At 43.5% G+C, this 25,446-nt stretch overlaps 1 protein-coding gene across 1 annotated transcript in view; it reads right to left on the bottom strand.

Annotated features, from left to right (window-relative positions):
* The window catches only part of LOC147900401 (uncharacterized), an 86,739-nt gene extending 67,368 nt beyond the window's left edge, over nt 1-19,371 (bottom strand). Inside the window, exons 1-2 of the mRNA XM_087377387.1 lie at nt 18,882-19,371; nt 17,965-18,397 (exon numbers count right to left, since the gene is read on the bottom strand). Coding sequence (XP_087233513.1) covers nt 17,965-18,004 — 40 coding nt within the window. The 5' untranslated portion in view covers nt 18,005-18,397; nt 18,882-19,371. The remainder of the gene's footprint in view (nt 1-17,964; nt 18,398-18,881) is intronic.
* Between the last annotated feature and the right edge of the window lie 6,075 nt (nt 19,372-25,446).

Below are 25,446 nucleotides of genomic sequence, written 5' to 3'. Positions count from 1 at the left end.
TTGACTACAGGGGAAAAGATCTCATCAAAGTCAATACCTTTCTCCTGCTTAAATCCCTTGGCAACCAATCTGGCTTTATACCTCGGTAAAGCATTTGAATCCACTTTGACTTTGTAAACCCACTTGCATGGCAAAACCTTTCTGCCTGCAGGTAGCTGCACCAAGTCCCATGTATCATTTTGAAGTAGAGAATCCATTTCAGAGTGCATGGCTTTCTCCCACTTCCTTTTCTCTGTTCTTCCCATAGCTTCCTTGAAGCTGGAAGGCTCACCACAATCTGTCAGCATGATAAAATCAGCCACATTATTGGCTCCTGGAACAAACCTGGCAGGAGGCCGTTGTACACGGGTGCTCCTCCTAACAAAATGTTCCGGATTAGGCTGCTGTCCAGCCTGTTCGTCATGCATGACGGGTGGCTGTACCACCATATCTGGCTGTTCTACAGCCCCATTTGCTGGCATATTCAGTGGTGCATCATTGGCAAAATTATCTGGCTGATTTTCAGCCTGTATACCCTCTTGAACAGGGTTATCTGCAGCAGCCTGCTGCTGCATATAAAAGGGCATTCTTTGCTGTCCAACATCATCATAAATAACCCTCCTGTATTCCACAGGTTGCACGGGTTCCTTGTGTACACTATCCTCTTTAAAGATGACATCATTGCTGCGTATAATCTTCCGTTTAACGGGATCCCATAACCTGTACCCCATTTCACCTTCGTCACCATAACCCATAAAGATGCATCTGATAGACTTTGGCTCCAGTTTGGTGCGCAGTTCTTTGCGTATATGAGCAAAGCACTCGCAGCCAAATACACGTAAGTGCTTATATGAGGGTGGCTTGCCAGACCACACTTCCTCTGGCACTTTCAACTCCAAAGCCTTGTTTGGCGACCTGTTAATAATGTGAACTGCTGTTTGCACGGCTTCTGCCCAAAAGCCATGGGGCAATGCAGCATAAGACAACATACATCGAACCTTCTCCTGAATAGTTCGATTCATTCGCTCACTTACACCATTTTGAGATGCATTATGAGGGGCTGTGAGTTCCTGTTTGATGCCCCTAGCTTCGCAAAACTGCACAAAAGCATGTGACACATACTCACCCCCATTATCGGATCTGAGGCATTTCAGCCTGCAACCTGTCCGATTCTCAACCTGAGCGACAAACTTCTTGAAAGCATCTAAGGCATCGCTTTTATGCTCCAAGAAATAGACCCACACTCTGCGTGTGGCATCATCAATAAAAGTAATGAAATACTTTGAACCCCCTAGTGATAACTGTGGCATCTCACACAAATCAGTGTGCACTAGATCAAGCGATGCTCTATTCTGGGGAGTTCTCCTCTTATGAGGAGTCACAGAATGCTTGCCAAATATGCAATGATCACAAGTAGGCAAATCTGAAAAAGAAAGAGATGGCAGATAACCCAAACGTGACAGTTCTTGCATTCCTTTAACAGACATGTGTCCCAACCGGCTAGGCCACAATTAAACCTTTGGCAGCTCGGTTATGGCAACAACATGATTACCCACACTGGAAACATAAAGAGGGTACAAGGTATCACTCTTAAAACCCTCAGCCACTACAACCTGGCCATCAGTAATCACCCATTTGGAATCCCCAAATGTGGTGTGGTAACCACTGTCATCCAATAAGCCACTGCTAATCAGATTTTTCTTGATTTGCGGCACATGGCGAACACCATCAAGCATAAATGTGCGTCCATCAGGGAACACTATCTGTATACTGCCAATCCCTGCAATCTGACATGCATAGTTGTTCCCAAGGTGAACAACTCCATGAGTACCTGTGTAGGAAGTAAACCACTCCCTATGAGGAGTAACATGAAAAGAAGCACCTGAATCCAAGAGCCAGGTGTGCATGTCATGGCCATCAATAACCAAGGTATGTGCAATTACAGCAGAAGAACATAATACCTCATGTCTGTCACTGTCACTATCCTCTGCTGCAACATTCACTGCATCCAAGTCATCTACCTTGGCCTTGCCTTTGCCTTTGCTTCCACTGCCTGCATCCTTTGTTTCAGCCTTTTTGGCTTTCTGATCCCGTATGAACTTGAAGCACTTAGACTTCACATGTCCCTTCTTGCCACAATAAAAGCATTCAATATCCTTTTTACCACGGGACTGACTGCGGGATTTGGACTTACTAGCAGATCTGCCCTTCTGCTGAGTCCTGTCTCTATCCTGTACCTACAAGGCATTTGAAGACTTGCTGCTCGCATTATTCTTCCTGCTCATCTCCTCCATAAGGAGAGAGCTCTCTACATCAGCATACATAAGAGTGACATTCGAATTTGACAGGGTGGTCTTGAAAGTGTCCCAACTCTCAGGGAGGGTACACAACAAGAAAGTAGCCTTGAACTCCTCATCAAGGTTCAATCCCTGTGCAATAAGCTGTGTAAAGATGGCATTGAACTCACTCAAGTGTGAGGTCATAGATGTACCTTCCTTCATGCGAAGATCAACCAGCTTCTTCAACCAATAAACCTTACTGGCTGAACTCTTTTGGGCATATAACTCTGCTAGCCTCTGCCATAGGCCATAAGAGGTCTTTTCAGCCTGAACATTGAACACAAGAGTATTAGAAATAGTAAGCATGATAGCTGCCCTTGCGGACAAATCAAGCTCTTCCCAGTCATCATTTGTCATGTCAGATGGCTTGACACCCTTCACCCTTATGGGCTTAGAGATCTTCTTTAACAGAAGTACATTCAAACATTGTTATGCCCATAATGCATAATTGTGTGCCCCATCCAACTTCTTTATGTTCAGAATTGATGATTCACTTCCCCCTGATGCCATATCAGATAAGGAAAGTACCTGACTTCCTGTAAGTTAAAAAAAAAAGACTGAATAAAATTCTGATTTCTCAGAAAAAACGTGCTCTATCAAGAGCCAGGAGCACTCACAATAGTGCTGTTTTTACTGTCAGAAAATCTGCAGCAAAACAGAAAATTTCTCTCCAATTACTGTACCTTCTGACACACTGTACCGTGCTCAAATAGGCATAAAAACAGTAATTTCAGAATGCTGCATAAAAACAGTAATTGCAGAATGCTGCAGCTGCTCCACAAGTGCTTTAACAGTGCATCATCAGCTGACAAGGCACAAAACACTGCTGCATTGCTGTCCTGATCACTTCTCCCACCTCAGACGAGGTATTGCACTGATTTAATATGCATAAACCACTTGGCATAAACTGTTTTGTTCACTGAAAAAAAAAGACTCCATACACTTCAGCCTGTCACAAAACCTACAACAGAAAATGGGATAAATCCCAAGCAATTACCCTTCTGCCAAGGGAATAAAATGCATCTGAAGATCTTTGACAGTAACCCAAGTGCTCTCAAGCAAAATCTGGGCAAAAGCCCCTTGATCTGACACTTGTACCAAGTGAAAACAACCTCAACAATGAGGGATAAGGCATACAATGTGCAAATCTCTCTGACAAAATCAACTAACAGTGTAATGCAAATACTGCCCTGTGTAGAAATGACATACACAGATCCCAACGTACAAACACTCAATGAGGAACCTTTTGAGCACTGTCAACGATGGACAGTTAGGGACCGAGTAAACTCGATGCACCCTGGCCAAGCGTGGCTCAACTAAGGTTCTCTAAGTGTTGCACAAGAAATGTGACCTGCAAGAAAATGTCACCTCCACACTGCGGAAATCGAGACAAATGTGTGCACTCTGGCACCACACTACCTCAAGGCATACAAAGCATCAACTGCTGGGCAAAATCCCTATGATCTGCTCACCCGTAAACTGAGATTCAAACCCAGTAAAAGCATATATCCTCTGTCAGATGCATAAATCCCGATATCTGTGCACAAGTCCTCCACGCAGAAAGAAAATAACTGAGAAAGTACTTGCTGTACTTCATGCAATGCAATGCACCTCGGGTAAAACCCAAATCTCCTCGCTGTACCTGAGCAGGGTACAGATCCAAGGAGAGAGTTCGAAATGTACTCCTCTGACGCAGATCCAAACCAGAAAATGCACCTCCCTGTCGGAAAAAAAAAAAAAAAATCCGGAAGCAACTCCCTGTCACAGTCCGTACGGCGATCCGTACTGTACGGTAGAAGGCTGTCCGTACGACTGTACGGCCGACGTCTGTTCGTACGGATGTACGGACGACGTACGTCCGTACTGTTGTACGGCGAGCGAAATGGCGCCTGCGCCTACGTGATGCGCTGCCCGCTGCAGCCCGCGCTGCCCTGCGCGATGCGCTGCCGCCCTGCTGTCCCGCTGGCCCGCGATGCACGCTGGCTGCTGCCCTGCTGTCCCGCTGACCCGCGCTGCCTGCTGTGCTGCCCTGCGCTGCCTCGCTGCAGCCCTGCAGGCCACTAGGGCAAAGAGGTAGGGGAAGTGGGTAGACGGAGTGAAGAGGGAGGGGTAGGCTCTGATACCAGTTGAGAGGGGAAGGTGAGTAGGAGGAGTACAAGAGGGAGAGAGTGAGAGAGAGAGAAGACTCCAAAATGTGCGGGTGTCTAGTGATGAGCCACACCACAAACTCTTAAGTTTTATTAGGATTAGGTTTTTCCCCCTATGACTGTCTTAAGACTGTCATAGGTGTCGTAACTTTAATAAAAGGGGTGGCAATGTGCCTTTACCCCAACACAATGTTGCAGATATTTTCACCAAAGCACTTCCACGTGAAAAGTTTGAGGCATTTCGCAGTGCCCTGAACTTACATCCGTTTGGTGATTAATCATCCTTGTACATGACATTGGCACTGCAGGGGGGTGTTAGAATTATAGATATAATTCAACACTGACCAATGTAATTTAATAAGCTAGTTAGGGGCACTTTTCCCTCTTTAAGAGGTTTTCCCCCCTAACCGCAATTAGTCCACTAGCTATGGTTAGTGACTACTAAGTTTTTGTCACTAGAACAAAACCTTATCTCATTCCTTCAGTTGTATCTCTCTTACTCTCATCTATTTGCAACTAAGCTTTCAGCTCTCACTCTTTCCTGCTTCTTGCTCTCATTTGCTCTCTCTCTCCCATTCTCACACAACTGCCTAGTGGTCTCACCGGCACGCTCGATGGAGCCAAACTTTTCAGCAGTTTAGAGGAATGCTTGAGTACCAACCTGTGGCAGAAAATGTAGTGGCTGATGCTCTCAGTCAACGGGGCATGATTACCTCCATCTCCGTAGTGCAAAAATCTTCTCTTTCAGCCATGCACAGCCAGTATCACACTGACTCAGATTTTCAGGTTCATTGGTACAAGATTATGCCTGATAACCAGCCCAATGATTACGCCATACATGATGGGGCAGTTATTTTTTCGAGGACGCCTTCGTGTGCTGCCCCAGTTCTGTGCTACCATACTCCATGATATGCACGATTCCACAATAGGCAAACACCGAGGTGTTGCAGGCACTCTTGAAAAAATTGAGTACAAATTTTCCTAGCCTCAAACATCCACAAATATGTCTCGAATTGCCAGATGTGCCAAAAAGTGAAAGTATCTCATGGGAAGTTACTAGGCTTCTTCAGCTCCTTGAGATTCCAGATCAGCCATTTAAACAGATCAGCATGGACTTTGTCACAAGCCTTCCACCAACTGCTCGTTCCAGGACCATCGTGTGTCTAACCATTGTGGACAAGTTCAGCAAGTTTGTAATGCTCATTCCAGCCCATGGCATGTTGTTTCCACACCCAATTTTGTTAAGTATGATGAGAAGTGTGACAATTCAACTATCATTCAGTTTATTCATCAATTCGTTGCTCATTTTCCGTTAGCGCAGATTCAAGATGAGCAGACAATGGGAAGTGTGACCATTCAGCTATCATTCAGTTTATTCATCAATTCGTTGCTCATTTTTTGTTAGCGCGGATTCAAGATGAGCAGACAAACCCTCACCTTACCGGTGAGGTAGTTACTTGGTGGCAACATTGGGTTAGTAAGCATATTGACCCAACCACTTTTAAGACGAATTTCGTTTGGGCAACGTTTGTTACCGATCTCAAACCACCGGAAGGTGTAAGTGTTTTTGCAAGGCTTGGCCTACAAGTACCTTTTATATTCTTATAGATTGAGGGATCCGTTGGTTGCACATCCCTCCCCCATGGCCATTGGCACCCACTTCCAGAGCACTCTAGGTAGTAAGCTATGTCACATGCACCCCTGCACTTGGGTGCAATGTGACACACTGGCTACATCGACAAGTGCATAATAGTTCCCTAGTAGGAGATTTTGTCGTATGCTATGACCCCTTTGTGAGCCCTTGTCCAGGGACAGTGAGGCTCAAGCTACGTTTCTCAGCCTTAGGTCAAGTTAGACAGATCAGTCCTTGTTCACGGGTACCCACGGGAGAACAATCGGGTTTTATGGGGCCAAGGGACAAGCCAACCAGCTCCAAAATAACTGACTAAAAAGCCAGCCATTTTGGGCTGGTTGGGTCAGCTCCCCTCTAGCCTCTTGTGTGCAGCCCGACTACCTCCGGAGTTGGCCCTGATCAGCATTAGCTTTTGGCCTTCAGTTCAGCCTGTTCAAAAGATGTATATGCAGCACCACAGTTGAGGATTCAGACCAGCAAACGGAGTAAGGTTAGGTGTACAGTTTCAGCAGATATTTACAGCTTTCTCTACAGTTTTGCACAGCTCACTTCTCAGCTCTATATTTCAGTCATCTCTCAGCTCTCTTTAGAATCTATTAGTCCTAGCTTTCACTCTCACTCACACAGTAACCCTGCATCCCGGTGGACAGCACAAGCCTCTTCCTTGCCTTACAGAAGTGCCCTCCTTGCCTTACAGAAGTGCCCTACATTGCTCGGTATTACAATACATGTGCACTGTGTACTCTTTAGAAGCATGTTTCCATGCTCTCTCGAAGAGCGTTATTTGTATCTCTCACTTCCCCAAATATAAAGCAAATTCTCCCCTGATTGGGGGAGGGGGCCCTCAATGGGTACAAGGATCCAATCAATTGTCGACTCTATTCTCTCTACTCTCATCTCCTTTCTTTCTCTATGGTGCATGACGCTAATTCCTCGCTAAAGGTTTAAAGAAGGTCTTGTTGTGATTACACGATCAGATTACCGTTGCACGTTACAAGCTAAGACCTTGAGAGGTGGGTTACAAGACAACCACCACCTTTTTCATTTTCAGCGCCTAACGGATAGGTGAGTTTGTATTGTCTCAAAGATAAGCTTCTAATAGATGGTTCTTTTTTTTTTGCACGGGATGGGGGGTTTTGGAGATTCTCAATGTAAGAAATCCTAGATTTACTATATTTAGAAATGTGCTATGGAACAGAAAGGAGACTGAAATAGCAAAGAACAAGGAATATTTGTATTGCTTGAGTGTCTGTAGTGTGTCATCCATACAGTTGGGCCTCTCTTATATAGAGAGTGAAGAGTCACACATGAAAAGGTGTGTATTCCAAAGTGTATGTGCATGAAGAGGTGTGTACCCCTTGTGAAGGGTGTGACCCTTGATGAGAGGTTACATTACAATGGTAGTGTCACTTCAATAGAATGTCTCTTGTGAAGGGTTGTGCCTCATAGGAAGTGTCCCGTCGAAAGGGCATACCCTTCCACAAGTGTCCATTCATCAAACCATCCATAAGTCTAAGGTATAGAGAAAGGAATACGTCACAGATCATGACATCCCCTCCCACTCAAAATAAGACCCTGGTGGAGATAATGAGCTGGTGTAGAAAATATCACGGTAAATTCTGAAAATATTGCTGTAAAATGTCAAGGTACTGCTGTAAGTCTTCATCACATTGCCAAGTAGCGTCGGAGTTGTCTAGATCTTGCCAAAGAACAAGGAATTCCGTGATGCGTCAATGTCGAGTCTCTCGCTATCGATGGTCCAAAATACGCTCAGGAATAAGGAGAACATAATCGTCTTCGATTTCTGGGACATAATCACCTACAGGAGGAACTGCTTCATCGCCTGGAATATACGTCTTTAACCAAGAAATATGAAATGTCGAGTGGATTTTACCCCATGATGGTGGTAATTCCAATTTGTAACTTAAAGGTGAATTTTTCTTGACGATCCGGAAAGGTCCATAGTATCTTGGTCGCAACTTAGGAAACACAGACTTGACCGTCTTGTAGCGATGTGGGGCTACAAATAGCACCATGTCACCAGTTTCAAATTCCAGGTGACATCTATGTTTGTTGGCAGACCGTTGATACTGCTCTTGCGCTTTTCGCATATGATCCCTGACTTGGAGTAGAATGTCTTGCATTTCTTGAACCAGTTGATCAACTAGGGCCACTCGATGTTGAAGTACAAAATTCCTTGGTACAATCAGAGTGTGTCCATAAGCTGCTTGGAATGGAGTCATGCTGATGGCACTATGGAAAGAGTTATTATAAGCAAACTCAAGGAGTGGTAGATACTCTTCCTAAGCTGCTAGGCATGACTGAATATAATGTCAGAGCATTTCTTCCAAAACTTGGTTGACTCTTTCAGTCTGTCCATCTGATTCTAGGTGGTAGGCTGAACTGAACAGTAGAGTTGTACCCAAAGATTCGAAGAGTGAAATCCAAAAGTGACTGGTAAACTTAGGATCTCTGTCGGATACGATATTCTTGGGCAATCCATGGTGTCGGAAGATGTGTTGTATGAAGAGTTTGGCGATGTCCGGAGCCTGTGCACTTCTTTTGCAAGCAACAAAGTGTGCCATTTTTGACAATCGATCAACAATTACCATAATTTGAGTGTTACCTCTGGAGGATCGTTGTAGTGTTGTAATAAAATCCATGGAAATACTTGCCCACCTTTCAGTTGGAGCTGGAAGAGACTAAAGAAGTCCTGCTGAAAGTCGTCCGCTTGCTTTCATTTGTTGACAAGAAAAGCAAGATGTAACCATTTTGATAACGTCGCTTTTCATCTGAGGCCAATAGTATGTTGCACTGAGTAACCTGTAAGTCTTGTTGATGCCTGGATGGGCAGCATAAGGAACTACATGATGCTCTTTTAACAAAAGACGTCAAACATCCTTGTCATGTGGTACACAGACGCGATCTTGATAATACAGAAGGTCATCCGTATAAGAATAGGATGAGAAAATCTTATGTTTAGAAGTCGAATGTTGATCTTTCCAAAGAACTTGTACTGCTATGCCAAAGTCTTTATCATTGAGATACTTCCCTTTGAATGAATTCGGAACATCCACAGATAATGTAGAGATTACCATAGCTGATGCTAGAGTTAACCTGCTAAGAGCATCTGCAGCTACATTGCGTAGTCCTGGAATGTACTCAATGGTCATGTGAAAGTTGGCCAGAAACTCAACCCAGCGTGCTTGTCAAGCATTCATGACTGGCTGAGTAAAGATATACTTTAGAGAGTGATGGTATCTTGACCACCGAGTCGGCTCCCATGAGATAATGTTTCCAAGAGCGATAAGCATGTACAATGGCAAGAAACTCCTTATCATAAACCGGGTATCGGGTTTGGATATCGGAATGTTGCTCTCAAAAAGCAATAACTCTGCCTTCTTGCATCAAGACTGCTCCTGTAGCGATGTCGGAAGCGTCGGTCATGACCTCAAATGGAAGGTTTGGGTCAGCAATAGCCATAACTGGTGTGGTAGTGAGTGCTTGCTTGAGTTGTTGGAAACTATACTCTATTTCGGGAAGCCACTGAAAAACTGCTGTGCTTTTCAATAATTCGAACATAGGAGCTGCGATCTCGAAAAACTGATAGACCTTTGTATGGTAGAAGTTTGCCAATCTGAGAAAAGAGCGGACATCATGAACATTCTTAGGAGTAGGCCAGTTTCGGATTACCTCGACCTTCTTGGGATCCACAGAGATGCCTTGAGCTGAAATAACATGTCCCAAATATTCGAGTTGGGTCTTGAAGAACTCACTCTTCTCAACGTTGATGTAGAGAGAATTTGCGCGGAGAACCTCAAAAACTTGGTGAAGATGTTGTTTGTGCTCATGTAGGGATCTGCTGAAAACGAGGATGTCATCAAGGTAAACGATGACGAACTTATCGAGGAAAGGCTTTGTTCGAAAAGCTGTCTTGTACTCATCGCCTTCTCGCATGCAAATTTGATGATAACCTGAACAAAGATCAATCTTTGAGAACTGTGTTGCGTGTAAAAGTTGATCCAAGAGGTCATCAATGCGAGGCAATGGATACTTGTTTTTTATAGTGAGCTTGTTGAGGGCTCGGTAGTCGATGCAGAGGCGCATTGACTTATTCTTTTTTTCCACAAATAGTACAAGAGATCCAAAAGGGCTGCGACTGGGCCGAATGTGACCTTTGTCGAGTAGTTCCGTTACCTGTCTTTGGATTTCTTCATTTTGAGTGTAAGAAACCCGATAAGGAGGTTTCGACGGTGGAATACTACCGGGAATAAGCTCGATTGGGTGATCCACTGGTCATCGAGGTGGTAAATGCTTTGGCAATTCCTGTGGAAAAATATCCAGGTAGGACTAAAACAAAGGTTGGTTGAGGTACTCAGGATGATCCTTTGTTGGTGTCTCCTCTACGGCTCCTCTACTGCCGTAACCAACAGAAGTGAAGTCTTTACTTGAAGTTTACGAACCCACTTCTTTACTTGTAGCCTAGTTGCCAAAAACGGCTGTTTCTTGGTAGGAAACGAAAACGAAGAAACGCCGTTTCGTAAAACCTGTTTTTTACCTAGATCCCCAAAATCGCAATTTTGCCGCTTGGCTCCTTTTTTCGCTGCCTCCCGCCCATTGCACTCCTTCTATGCATCCTTGCTACTCTCTCCACCTTCTCTAAGCTCTCTCCATCCCTCCATCCTTTGCTCTTGGACTCTCCATCTCGCTTTCCTCGGACCTCCATCCTTCTCCCTCCATCCTCTTCATCCTTCTCTCCATCTTCTCCATCCTGCAAGCTGCAGCTTGGAACCTGCTCTCCATCCCTCCATCCTTCTTCTCTCCATCCTCTCTTATCTGTAACTTCTCCATCCTCCTCCTCTCCATCCTCCTTCACTTCTACCTCTGATCCTCCAGGCTCCTTCCACCTCTCTATCCTCTTTTACCTCTGAGCTCTCCATCCTCCTTCTACCTCTCCATCCTTTCTCACTTGTGACCTCTCCATCCTCCTTCTCAACTCTCCATCCTCCTCAATGCCGAGAGATGCTTATTGGGAGGAGCTGGACATATACACCATGTTGTATGAGGAGCTGTCAGCACCAGCACACCACACACGATCATACACTCAACCATCTGGAGATGGTGCTACTACTTCAGTTGCACCCGATGGTCCTGATCCTGATGTTGATGATTCTTCTTCAGACAGTGACACAAATGCCTCAAGCTCATCTGAGGAGGCAAAGGATGACGATGAATAGGAATCCATGGATGCTGCAGATGATCAGTAGTGATGTACCTTGGTCCTTGTCACTTAACTACGACTGTACAGACTACAGTGCTAGCCTACTCCTAGTCATGACACTTCAGATGCATCATGCATGCAGCCTGCAGACTGCAGCATGATGCATCTTGATTCCTAGACTATGTTATTTCTTTTTTTATGATAGTAGATACAATACTTACTACTGAGTATACTTTGGACCTTGGTGCCAGGTGGCAGCTGCTTTTTTTTATATCATCCATGGGTGCTTTTATTTCGAGTCTTGCATGACTCATGAGTCATGATCATGAAATTTGTGGATCATGAATCATGATCATCTATGGAGCCTGGACATTGGATGCTTTCAAGTTTCAAGTTTCAACTTGTGTGCTAAGTTTAAAGTACTTCAAACTTCTAAATTTCAAATTCTTGTAATGTCAAACTTGTTAGTCATGATACATGTTGATTTCAGATTATTGAAGCATCATTCAAGAATTTAAAATCATAGAGGCATGAATGATGCATTGATGCTTGAAGCTTCAAGTATAGATACTTGTATTATGTATGATTTGCACTCTATTGATAATTATATTATGTATAAAAAATAAATTTATATACATAAATTGTATCATATTGCCGTTTCTTCCGTTTCCATTTTGGCGGGGGCCGGAAACTCTGTTTCTTCCGTTTCGGCTGGCAACTATGCTTGTAGGGCAGAGGCAACTGGGGTTGAAGGAGAGCCCCTAGAACCAGTTAGCTCAATAAGTTTTCCCTGGTGGACAAATTGGATATAGTATGGCTGCGAAAACTAATTGATGGATCATAGTCATAGAGCCACTGTTGTCCGAGTATGACATCGTACCGAGAAAGAGGCATGATGTGAAAGTTCAACTTGTCCGTATAATGTTGGATGCGAAAAGACAAGTTTTTGATCCTGTGTTGCACAAGAAGATAGTTCCATTTGCAAGTTCAATCTGATAGTCCATGGGACTAGGACTGGTGGTCAACCGAAGTTTTTCGACCATAGAACTAGCTAGGAAGTTATGAGAGCAGCCATTGTCGATGAGGATAGTGACCGTTGTTCCACAAATCGATCCTTGGACACAAAGTACTTAAGTGGCCAAGGAAGGTTCGAGGTTGCTCCCTGTCTTGTGCTGGGGTAGCATCTTCTATTTGGGAAGTACTAGGTTCCATATTGGAATTTTGCTTTGGTCGCTTGGGACAATCGAACCATCTATGATCGCCCGTGTAGATGGTACAAATTCCTTTTATGCTGGAGTTGGTCTTCTTGTTAGTGGCCGCACCTTTATGTTGGTGATGACGGTCATGACTTTGTGAAGAGGAAGAGGCGCGATCCTTCGAGGAGTGCTTCTGTTGAGATCCAACATACGATTTTTGAGACTTGTGGGGATCTTGAGACTGTCGCTGACCTTGATTATCCGAGTTTTTTTTGAACTTGGGGTTATCTTGAGGGCGAGCACCCTTGGCCATAGTAGAGTTCTGTGTTCTATTAGAACTCTGCTTCCCTGTGTTTTGGAAATTGGTAATGCGCTCTACGTAAGCAATAGCGCCAGCTATGGTGGTGATGTTTGCTTCGAGGACATCAATGCGTAACGAGAAATTTAGGCCTGAGATGAAAGCATGAAGGCAATCATCATCAGTTAAACCATCGATCTCCAACACCAATGTGGTAAACTGAAAGATGCAGGAAGACAGGTAGCCCGTTTGCTCCAACTGTCAGAGTTTTGAACGTGCTTGGAAGTCCACATTGGCAGGTATGAACTGCTTATGGAGCACGTGTTCAAAACATTCCCAAGTTAACACACTTTTGTCATCCTTTAAGCGTCGTTGCCACCATAGGAAAGCTGTATCCTTGAGAAGGGAGGTTGCCAAGGCAATCTTTTTGCCTTCAGTGAGGTCAACAGTATCAAAGTACATGTGCAGTTTTGCAAGCCATTGGTCAACTATTCAGTGATTTCGTTGACTAGTGTAGGCTTCCGGAGTTGTCTTTTAGTTTTGGAAGCTGGAGTAAGCAGTAGAGGGCACGGAGTTCAGTGTTTTCTACCTCTGGTGGGAACAAGTCCACGTAGTCGTCCGATGGCGTCACGTCATCCTCTGTATGTGTCTGTATGTGTGGTACTGCGAGAATCCTGGAGTTGTTGGACTTTCTGGACCAAGTCGGAGATGATGTCCTGAAGCTGAGAAATTTGAAGTTGAAGTAGTGCTTCGCCTTGTAAGTTGACTTCACAGGTCTTTTTTGAACTTGAGTCGCTTATCTCCGGAGAGGCTGCACGCGAGCGTTGCGACATATCTGAGGTCCCGAACTTACGCTCTAGTTTGTACCATTCCTGGAAGAAGATCTGGGCTGCTCTCTGAGGTTGCTCATGTTGGAGGGGGCACACAAGGCAGGATGGAACCACCCGTGGAAATCTGGTAAAGGAGGTCCTGTTTGAGGTACACCGGTGATGCCGAAGTTGGGTGTTACTGCTCGTGAGAGTACAGGGGTAGGTTGCAGAGTCCACGGATTTGAAAAAGGGATAAGGAGCTGCTGTCGGGAGTGGAGGATATCCAAGAGAAGGAGTGGATGAAGTTTTCCTCCTTCACATTTTTGGAGTGGGACAGCAAACTCGTGAGGAATATCGGGTTCTGGGTATCTACGTGTCTCGTGAAACACTACCTGGATTGTGCTGAGGAAGTAATGTAATTGAGGTGCCTCACGCAAAAGATATAGGATGTGGTCCAAGTCACTGGAAGGGCACGTGACACAAAAGACCCACGATGCAAAAGCTCCGAAATGGGCTGGTTGTGCAATCTGAACACGATATTGTGTGATAGATGATGCCTGAGGTGTCCTTAAAGGGACTGAGGCATTACCAGGGGTTTCAATGCTTTAAGGAGGGGGCTTTCATTTGCTGCAATTTGATAATGAGCAGCAAATAACAATATGAAAGCGAATTCTTCGAAAAAGAATGGAAAGAATCCACCTAGCATAGATTAGATCTGCCACACTGTGCTGAAAAGCGTGTACCAATAGTGGGCTTCGGGCTGGAAAAAGTACAGCATCAATCGCGAGTTGAAGGAGGTGCTGATTTCAAGTTGGTAGAAGACAATAGTCAAGCTTCAAATTTCAAAATTAGGAGACCAAACAGTCCAGTTGTGGGCAGAATATGTTGCCAGCAAAACCACGAACCACCTAGGATCTCGATCTGTTGTATAGAGGCGAGATTTTCTTGTACAAGAGGGGCTGGCTGAGGAGATTTTCTGGACATCAAGGCTTCTGTTCGCAGGCTGAGATGGCGGGGTGAGGAGATAGAGTAGGCTGTGCAGAGATTGGCGTCAGGCTGTCACTCTTCAAAGGTGATGGAAAACATCCATGGCTGAGCAAAGGCTGGCGAACAGATTCAGCAGGCTGAGGGCAGGATTGGCGTGACTATGGAAGGCCGCCAAGGGTTGAGCAAAGCCTGGAAACAGAAGTGTTGGTGGGGAGCAGGCTTGGCATGGGCTAGCAAGCAGAAATCGGCAAGGGGGGAGCAGAAATCGGCGTGATAAGCTGTACGGAGCAGCAGGCGCGACTTTCAAGACGGCTCTAGCCGATTTGTGATGGCTGAAATAACTGCTAGGCCGCCTTGCTTTTCCCAAAAAATTAAGGGCTGGGTTACTTGAACGCAAGGTTAGTCTTGGGTTGGGCCTTGGGTGTAGGGCTGGTTGCCCTTTTTAAGCCCTCTAGGTTCCCTTTTGTAGGTTGGTGCTTGGTGCCAAAGGGTGTGCCTATTCTAAGGGGTGTGACCCTTGGAATAGGTGTACCTTTTCATGAAGGGCTGTAACCCTATTTTAAAGAGGGGTGTCCCTACACGAAAAGATGTATCCTTTTTTTTTCACAATGGGATGTGTCCCTTGGGTGAGGAGTCAAAAACTCTTCATCAAAAGGTGCGTCCGATGGTAAAAAAGGTGCATCCCTTGGTTTGGGGCAGCCCAAGCACATCAAAAGACACAATTTTTGTCGTGTCCATTCACATCAACTCATGATGTGAGGGAGATGGAGAGGCCACTAATGACTTTAGGTGGGGTTGGCGCTAAATTTTTTTACGCTCATTGTCTCCATCTCTTCCATGCACAACGTGCATGGATGTCCTAGCAGAAAGAGATGTATCAGATAGGCGCTAGAAGGTGGAGGGCATTTCCCGCAGGCAGGAGCGAAATTTGCTCTGATACCACTGTAAGAAATCCTAGATTTACTATATTTAGAAATGTGCTAAGGAATAGAAAGGAGACTGAAATAGCAAAGAACAAGGAATATTTGTATTGCTTGAGTGTCTATAGTGTGTCATCCATACAGTTGGGCCTCTCTTATATAGAGAGTGAAGAATCACACATGAAAAGGTGTGTACTCCAAAGTGTATGTGCATGAAGAGGTGTGTACCCCTTGTGAAGGGTGTGACCCTTGATGAGAGGGTACATTACAATGGTAGTGCCTCTTCAATAGAATGTCTCTTGTGAAGGGTTGTGCCTCATAGGAACTGTCCCGTCCAAAGGGCATACCCTTCCACAGGTGTCCATTCATCAAACCATCCGTAAGTCTAAGGTATAGAGAAAGGAATACGTCACAAATCGTGACACTCAGATAGCAGCAGTGGAAGGCTTTATTACTTACAACTTGATATGATTTGGGTGTAATGACTAGTACATGAGCTCCTGTATATGGAATGGATATTTGATTAAAAAGTTTACAAAGTCCATGAAATCAACGAGAGGATGGACCGCACACCAAAGATAAAACCAGCTCAAAGACTAAAGGCAATGGATTTCTACAAATCAGATGAGTCATAAATTTTATATAACGGCTTCATAGATAGGGGGCAAGACCTACTAACAAACCAGTTGAGACATAGCTTAAACATAAAATACACAAAGGAAAAAATGTTATGGCATCCTTGGACTTCTAGCTCAAGTGGTTTGGCCCCTTGCCTCTCTTGGGGAGGCCTTGGGGTGGACATCTGAAGTGTATTAAAAGTTATGTAAACTTGGAGGCAGCCAAGCCGGATCTTCCTCGGCGACTGCACGGCATTTCATTCCAATCCACCTCAACTTTCGCCAGTCAACTAATGACTTCCAAGCTCCAAATGACTAATTGCTTCCAAGCTCCACATGGCTCTTTCAACCACTAAAAAGTGACAATGAGCTTGACATCAAGCCTCTATAGGCATTACAAACTCATGTTGGACAGTAACGATTTGTAGCTTGTCTTGCTGGTGAATATTCGGAGGGTTAATATTACCCTAAGTCTACGTGTGTGTGTGTGTGTGTGTGTGTGTGTGTGTGTGTGTGTGTGTGAAGAGACCTGGCCATAGAGGAGATATTAGGTTGCTTGCTTAGGTGGACTGGAGCAGGTACGGAATGAGCCATAGCAGTTTGCAGCAGGCTGCATAGGAGCAGCAGAGGCCCAAGGCTAGGAAAGGGGCCTGCAAACAGGCCTATTTATAGGCAGAAGCAGTCGGCTATGGAGCAAACCAACTCGGCTGAGCAGACTTTGTTGGCTGGCGGCGCATTTGGGTGGCTGACAGATTGGTCGGCCAATTTGTAAGAGTCTGCCACAGACTGGGGGCTGAAGAGCCTAAAAAGAAAAGGGTCCCTTTGAAATCATTGCAGTAGACACTCAGCCTGCAGGTTAATTCAGGGTGGAGCAGAGGGAGTTTGAGGAGTCAAGATCATCAGTGTTTGCAGTCTAGAAGTCTTCAGCACACCTAGGTGCAGACCTAAAGCATAAGGTGGTGCAACAGAGGGAGCTTTGTTCTGCAGTACATATCAGAGAAGAACTTTGCAGGAGTGCTCAGTCTTGAGCAGCTACGGAAGCCTACACAGAGGCGGTGCAGAAGAGGAGTTTCTGTCAGAGGGTATGCCTTACCTCAGGGATTGTTTTTAGAGGTGTTGGTTGGCGAATTTTTGTACGTGTTTCTACCTTTATATCTACACTGTTTTAGCTGCACATGTGGGCTCTCTTTCAGATCTGACTGTCCTCTTCTACATTAAGTATAGCATATGTATCTGAGTTGTGTTCCATTCTCTATCTTCTCTGCTGCGGAGTTTTCTAACAGGAGAGAGAGGCATGAAGAATGTCTATTCATCGATTACAAACCCAAAAAATCAGCACAGCTGCAGCACAGCTAGCTATAAACCCAGATCTCAAGTGGGAGAATTTGAACTCTATTGAAAGGGCACCCAAGCAAAGCCAGGAGAGTAATAAACTCTATCCCAACTCTGTCTGATCGCTTCATTGGTGAAACACAATGTATGAATGCAGATAGAGCACAAATATGCAAATTTCCAAAATCTGCTTTCTCACAATGTTTAGCTGTAGTGCCAATTTTTTCTACAATACTTCCACAGGAGCTCTAAAAAACTTAATTGAAGTATTTACAAGACTACTCTATGATGCGGTCACTCCAGAAAGGCATTCTGCTTTGTCTGTAATACTTCCTGATCACTTTGATGAAGTTGCTTGTTAGTCTGCCTGCACATGTTGTATCAGGCCCCACTCAGAAAGCTGTATTCCTTTTTGTACGTTTCTGGGATAGGGGCATCTCTCTCTCTCTCTCTCTCTCTCTCTCTCTCTCTCATGCATTATCGTACCTTGTAGACCGAGATGACGGCGCTTCCGGATGCTCACCATTTCCTAAAGGACTCTCCAAATCAAAGCCACAAGATTAAAATCCTCTCGACTCTCTGTTGCATCCCATGTTCTTCAGTCCCATCAACCAGGCCTAGACTAGCGCTCCAACAAAATATCCACCTTTAACCTAGGGGAAGCTCCTGATCCAATGTAATTGATGGAAATCTGTCAATTGTCAAGCTATATATCACTGTGGCAGTCCATGGATGCCAGTACACTGAATTTTGTTCATCTGCTGATGCGAAGACCTTGTTTTACGATCTGAGTTCGGACTTTCACCAACTCGGAATTTTGATTAATCAAATGCTGACAGCTAAGCCTCTGTTTTCCATGTTATAGAATTAGCCCATCTGTTCTCTTCTCCAAAACAATTCTCGCTCTTGAGCTTCCAGCCTGATACATACAGTCACCCTGTCAGCTGAAGATGAATGCAAAAGATATTCAAATATATTCACAAAAAGTACCATGGAAAACGCTTTAACGCAGCAATCAGTATTCCAACTGTAGACTCTGGTTGCAAAGCTCATAGGAGACGCGTCACCAACAACTTTAGACGGGATGCAGATCTCAGGCTGGCACGGAACAAATTGAGCTGGAGAGCTTAATTGCCTCAATTGTGGACGTAGTTATCAGCACTAGCTTCGAAGAAAGGGAGAAAAAACGTTGCAAGGGCAGGCTTTGCAAAGACATTACCCTTCTAGCCGCATACGGTTGAAGTAATAACCCACGGTCTACAGCGATTTGCTAAATAATGGGATCCATGGAAAAGATGGGAAAGAAGACTAGACGACAGAATTCAGGAAGAAGCAAAGGTGAAAAGGGTGAGGAAAGAATGAAGGATTTGGAATCAAAACTAGGCGGCGGGTGGAAAACCGACCTTCTCAAGGGCGGCAAACGGGCAGCAAACCGTGCTTGTTGATGGGTCGGGGACGAAGCAGCCGCCGACGGCTGAAGCTTGTACGATGGAAAAAGTCACGCCCGAGGTGGGGCCGGACTCAGGGCCGCGGCGAGGAGCAGAGAACCCACGGACAGATAAGGGGTTGGGGGTGTTACAAGAGGAATAGGGAGGAGTCGGAGGTGGCAGAGGTGACGGGGTTGAAAACTGGGGGGGGGAAGCTGGGGGAAGGGGATTGAAGGGGGAGAGGGGAGGGGTGGCGAGGGGGGAGGGTGGGATAAGGGAGGAAAGGATGAGGAGTGAAGGAGATGGGGCGGCTGGGGAGGAAGATGAGAGGTTGACGGAGGGGGTTGGGAGAGGAGGAAGATGGTGAAGAAGAAGAAGGTGGAGGAGGAGGGGGAGGGGGGAAGAAGAAAAGAGATAATGAAAGGATTGTTGATGATTCCAAAACTGCTTTTGCAGTTGCGATTGTACTGAGGGAGGCTGTCGTCAACTCGGGAGCTTTTTTTTGGGGGGGTTGTACGAGAGCTTGAGCTTCTCATCTGCTATGCGTGCTCAAATTTGCCAAGCATACAGCCATATGAAATTGTGGAGAATAGCACTGGGATATGAAATTGTGGAGAATAGCACTAGAGCCAACAAGCTCGAGAGCAGTGGTGCCAATAAGCTCCCAGAATTCTTATGCCACTAAGCTCCCAGAGTTCTTATGTCAACCTGCTAGCTTCCCACGAGCTCTTCCTCCTCCTCCTCCTCCTTCTTCTTCTTCTTCTGCCTGCAACCCAAGTTTTCCTCCTCCTCACCATCTCATCATCTTCTTCTTCTTCATAGAAGTCTCCGCCCTGCTTCCTCCTCCCTTTTTTTATTATCTCTACCACCTAGTCCCCCCGTCCCCTTCACCCTCCCTCCTCAGTCCTGTCGTCTTCCAGCACCCACCTCCTTCAACTGCCCCCCTCCCCCCCCCCCCCCCCCCCCGCATTTTATCGCTCCCCACCGCGTATTCTGCAACCGACACCCCGCTCTTCTTCTTACAAGCTCGTAAAAAAGGTACCCCTGTCCCTCTCCTTCGTACAAGAAAGTGGCTCTTAGATCCAGCTAGCTGCCCACGCTCATCTCTCTCTGTCTCTCTCTCTTTCGGCTTGCGACTAGCAATCCTGCAAACCCATTTCCCTGATTCAAAAAGTAATCTACCACCTTCGCACACGCCGCTCTCTCTCTCTCTCTCTCTCTCTCTCTCTCTCATAAAGTTACTCTGCCTTGCAAAACCCACCAAGCTGATGCAGCACGTTAGCCACCCGCTCCTTCCTCGTGTTGCTTCTCCCCAGCCGGCCGTGCCTAGAAATCCCGGCAGAAATGCTTTTTCCGAGTAATATTTGTAAAACTTGTGGGCTCACGAGTCTCAACTCTCGAGCGCAGTTGACCCGCAAGAATGGGACCTCCCCAAAGTTTGTATCCTAGGTTGGCAGCTCATGCAGCTGGCAGCTCTGAGACAATTTCTTCTTGTAATCTCATCTTGCCACAGCATTGCACGGCACGAGGCAGAATCACACACCCCTCAGCCGAAAATGGTGTTTTTCAGCCTCTCTATGAACACCATTTGATTTGATCTACACTCGACATGGCCCTCAAACCTTCACATTTTTTGCTCCTTAGGCAATGACTTCATGCCGAACAAGGTTTCAAGCCGCGGAAGAGCAGGTATATTTTGAACCTCAAATGGGATCCCACCATAGTAGTTTCTCGCCCCTATACTGCACACTTGTCCACCTGTGTGTGAATGTTATACCTTACTCAAATTGATGGAAATTCTCAATGCACTCAATTTCCCTTTACTCAAGTTCAACCATATGCAACTACACCACCTCCTTTTTGTCATATTCAAATACCAAAAGCTGCAATGCCCTTCAAGGCTTGTTTTGACTTTTCTGTAGCATAGCTAGGGTTTTGGAACCAATATGCTACTTGTTCGAGTCCCAACCAAGGCTACCAAGCATAGCACTAAGCATTGTGCAAAATCCCTTCATTGTCAAATTAGCACGATTTGTTGAAAGGTTATATTAATTCTTCTCCCTGCTAGCAACACTAGCTACTTCTACTAGAGATGCATTGTGCTAATGTTGCTAAGGCACCATAATGCTTCCATAGCGTTGTTAGCAAGAATGTGAGAAGGTCCTCTTAAATTCGCACCCATGAGATGTTAGGTCATGGCTTGCTTCTACGATCCTTGGCATTCAATTCTTGCTTAGCCTTCTTTTGCAATATCTTGCTTGCCTTGATCATCTCCTTTATGCTCTTAGGGTCTCATGTTTTAGACAGCCTAGATGTCTAAGTATCCACTTTACATAAAAACATGGTGACAATTATAAACTACATAGCTTGGTTGCATTCACAAAGTAATTCATTCGCTTGTTTTAAGACAATGACGCACAAAAAGAAGATAGTGAGATGTATTTTGTAATTTTCTTCTCATATGTGACATTGATCCATAAGCTATGCAAAGTGGAAATTTTTTATTGCTTTACAATACAAAGTAAAGATGTAAGTAACACTCTATTTAAACCATCCATTTCATTGGGGTAATATTATATGATTAAAAACAAATGATAAGGTTGCTCAAAGAATTCTACTTTTTTCCCTAACAAATGATCAACTACCATGAGTGTTAGTTATATTCTCTGGTTCCCCCTCTATGATAAAGGTCAAGTGATAACGTTGTTCAAAGAATGCAGCTTTTTCCCTATGAGAGGCCTAGTTACCATGAGTGTCGATTATTTCTCTAGTTCAAACCCCCTAATTAGTAGCTCTCACCCAATTTCTCCATTAGTTTTCTCATCTATACTTCACATCTACCTATTGTAAAGGCCCTTAATATCAACAACTTATTCCATGCATATAACTTAAGCTAAGGAGAAAAGGTATTTAATTTTCAATCAATAAATTCAATGGATTTCTTGGGTGAAAAGGTGGAGTACCCCAGCTAAGCTAAGGTCAAAGAAATAGCCTCAAGTTTTCATGGTAAGGGAGGACTCGAACTCAAAATCTCCATTAACCACTCTCAAGGTCCTACCACAAGGCTACATGAAAATATTGTACAAGAAATAGAGTATAAGGGGGGCCCTCGGCCCTCTTCTCATAAATAGAGGGACTTTCTCATTACCCTCCCCTTTCCTTTCCACCTTGCCCCACCTACCTTTTCCATTAAAAATTTTTCTAATTTTGAATTCTTTTTAATTGGGTTCGGGGGACCTACTTTCTATTGAGATATCTTATTTTTTCCACAAAATCCTTGACCACATAGTTGGGTCTCTAGCATTCAAAATTTTGTTGCTCCCCATAGAGATGTCTATAACAAGCTAGACTTAATGAACTAACATGCTAAATTTGAACCCCAAAAAAGGATGTGGAGAGAGAGAGAGAGAGAGAGAGAGAGAGAGCATTATGTGTGTTTGTGCATGTGTATCCATGCATGCGTGAAGATAAGATAACGATCTTAACTTCACGTGAGGCCCAGGTTAAAAGGCAGAAAGGTCCAGGTCTAAGGCCAAGAAAGGACAAAAATTGCGAAGTGTTGGGGTGGACCAAAGGCCCTTGCTTGGGAGAACTCAAGGTGTTTTCTAGCTCTCATCCTTTTTGAAAACACCAATAGGCTAGCTTAAGAAGACAATCCAATGAAGAAAGATGAGAGAAAGACAAAGTGAAAGTCTATAGTTGTCTTGACATACCTCTCAAACTCCTTCACAAACTAATGAATGGATAAAAGCTATTTTGTAAAGTAGGGGCCGTGTTCCTACTATATACTTTCCTACTTCATATATAGTACTGAGCCTCTTTCTTTTTGGGCTCTAATGCAAATAGGGGCAATATGGTAATGCCTTACGAAGGTTTTTTGAAATTTTTGTACAATATGGGAGCCTTATTCTCCCTATGAGGCCTTTTGGATTAGGTATGTGGAAATGAATGCAATAAAAAACGTATCAATTCCTCTTCATATATAAGGAACAATTTCAATTCAAATAAAAAGTAGGAGAAAAGAAGGTGATTTTATAGTTGTTGTGTAGAAAAAATATAACCTTTCTTTCTTATGGAGAAAGGCTGAGAAAATGTATGGTACAAAAAAACCTACTTTTCAAATATAAAAATAACAAATAACAAAATCTATGTTCTGTATGCAATGTGACTTATCATGGAAATAACTTTCAAATTTAATGCTTGGAGTATGAGAGATTATTCATATGGAGTATCACTGGTGTTTTATCATATTCACCCCACGTCTTGAAATCACCATTATCTTATTAGCATGGACTTTTGGGCAATGGCATGTGCTCGTTTTTCAAAATCATGTGACACTCAAGAGGTTTCTAATATGTGTCTTCTTGCCTTGAATTCATGGGGATTCTATAGGCTTTTGTATTTTTTATTTTGAATCTATAATTTCGTTTTATCTCCCTTCTTGGATCTCTTCCTTAAAGACTTGCAATACAATGGTTGCTCTCTCTCTCCCTCTCTCCCTCTCTCTCTCTCTCTCAAAAACTAAAGGCAGGGCTAATGGGCATTCATATAGATATGCACTCATGTATAGATTAAGCATTTGGCATTGAGCTAAATTCGTCAAAATAGTAAGAAATTTTTTAAAAACAAATTTTTTGTATTATTCTTTCATAGAGAGCCTTTGAATTCTTTAACATTTTAATCACAATACCTTGGAAGAAGATTTTGTTCATCATGAGCTATAATGTATTTAAATATTAATAATATAGGATTTGAACTAGCACTCCAAAAGATGAAAAAGGCGATTTCATGTGTCTACTTTTGAAGGTCTAGCTTTTGTAAGTACATTTCCACAAGTTGGATTGATAAGAGACTTTTCAATTAGAAAATATTTCTTTATATTTACAACGTTGCCCTTTAGAACCTATATTTCAATGTACGTTCATAGGAATAAAATTTTGCCATACATTCATGTAATAGGACCTTTTAACCAACCATGCAATCCTCATTCAAAGTTGAACTTGATGCATCATCCACCAATGACATTTTATTAATAGAGAATCCTAGTAATAACAATAAAAAACTTTGCATAGACATATCTATCATATATGATCTCTCCTAGGGTGGGTCTAATATCTACAAACATCTAACAAAAACAAAACAACAAGCGTTGTTAAAGTTCATCGAAAATGTAGGCATCGACAACATAACCCATTGGTTACGATTGTCAAGAGCAAAGCACCAAGTCTAATGTGTCGCATCCTATAGTAGGGAAATGGTTATTTAATCACATCATGCATAGATCTTGTTTCAAAGCAACAAAATAAGCATCAATCAAGACCCTATGTACCTATTATAGTATGTATGAGCAGCAATGATTCAAAAAGCAACTTTGTTAACCCTATACATCAAGAAAATTGATATGTGACTCAAGCTAACCGCATATGTCCATCAATCACGTACCCACATTTGTAAGAGTAGAGATTCATGATAATTTAACATAGTTGAAATCTACTTCAATAATCAAGTACATATATTTAAGGTATTTTCCTTTATCTGCTGCTAACCGTCAACATTATGCACTAAAATTTATATATATTTCCCTCTACATTGACGTATTAAGCACACAAGCGTCAATTAAACAATGCATTTGTACAACTAGCTGGATGCATGTTAATAACCCCACAAGGACACTCCTCCAACCCAAGTTCCATATAGAAGGCTATAAATATTATGTAATTGCTCTGGAAGGCTATAGATATTATGTAATTGCTCTAGAAAATTATGGATGAGCAATAATATATTTTAATAAAACAAATTTATTCCACCCATGAGTGAGCTACAAGGCTAATGGAATTGAGTCAAACCATATGAGCCCGCTTTGCCTGAACCTATATTTGTATCTCAAAGTTGTTTGTTGATATAAATCTAGTTTGTGTCACCTTCAAGAATGAGATATCACACCCATAAATCCAAAAGATCTCCCTTATGTTTCATAAGCAAACATAAGCATTGTCTATGGCCTATGGATTGGACCCAAAATAAATAAATCGAAAGGTGTGTACAAAATGGTAATGTTTCTCACCCTATGATGCAGGGGATGAGATTTGTGTATTTATGTATACAATGAATGCAAAAAAATAACAAAAACAATTTCTCATCATATATAGAGAATAATTTTACAAAATTATCAGTTCAAATGGGTTCCCTAAAAAGTTGATTTGAAAGTTGTGAAGAGAAAAGAGAACCTTTCCTTTTGGTAGGGAAAGGTTGTGTAAATGTATGATTATCAACATTATTTATATAAAGTATCATTGAGATTAATAAGTTTCACTCGATGTCTTGAATGTAGACCTCACATCTTGCATCTTTTCCTTGCATGCTTGCAATGCAATGCTCTCTCTCAAAAACTAAAGGGAATACATTGAAGTGTTGGTTCTTAAATGTGACCTCTTGAAATGTTAAATAAAGGTTTTTAAACAAAAAAGTTATCCCATCACTCTAAACTCGTGAAAAGTAATTACAAAAGCTCGACTTTCAAAAGTAGGTACATAAAAGGGAC

This window comes from Dipteris shenzhenensis, chromosome 7 (assembly GCF_047967505.1).
Source record: "Dipteris shenzhenensis isolate YYH24624 ecotype China chromosome 7, Dip_SZ_1.0, whole genome shotgun sequence".
Classification (NCBI taxonomy): domain Eukaryota; kingdom Viridiplantae; phylum Streptophyta; class Polypodiopsida; order Gleicheniales; family Dipteridaceae; genus Dipteris; species Dipteris shenzhenensis.
Note: the sequence above shows the minus strand (reverse complement) of the source record. Positions and strands in the feature narration are given on the sequence as shown.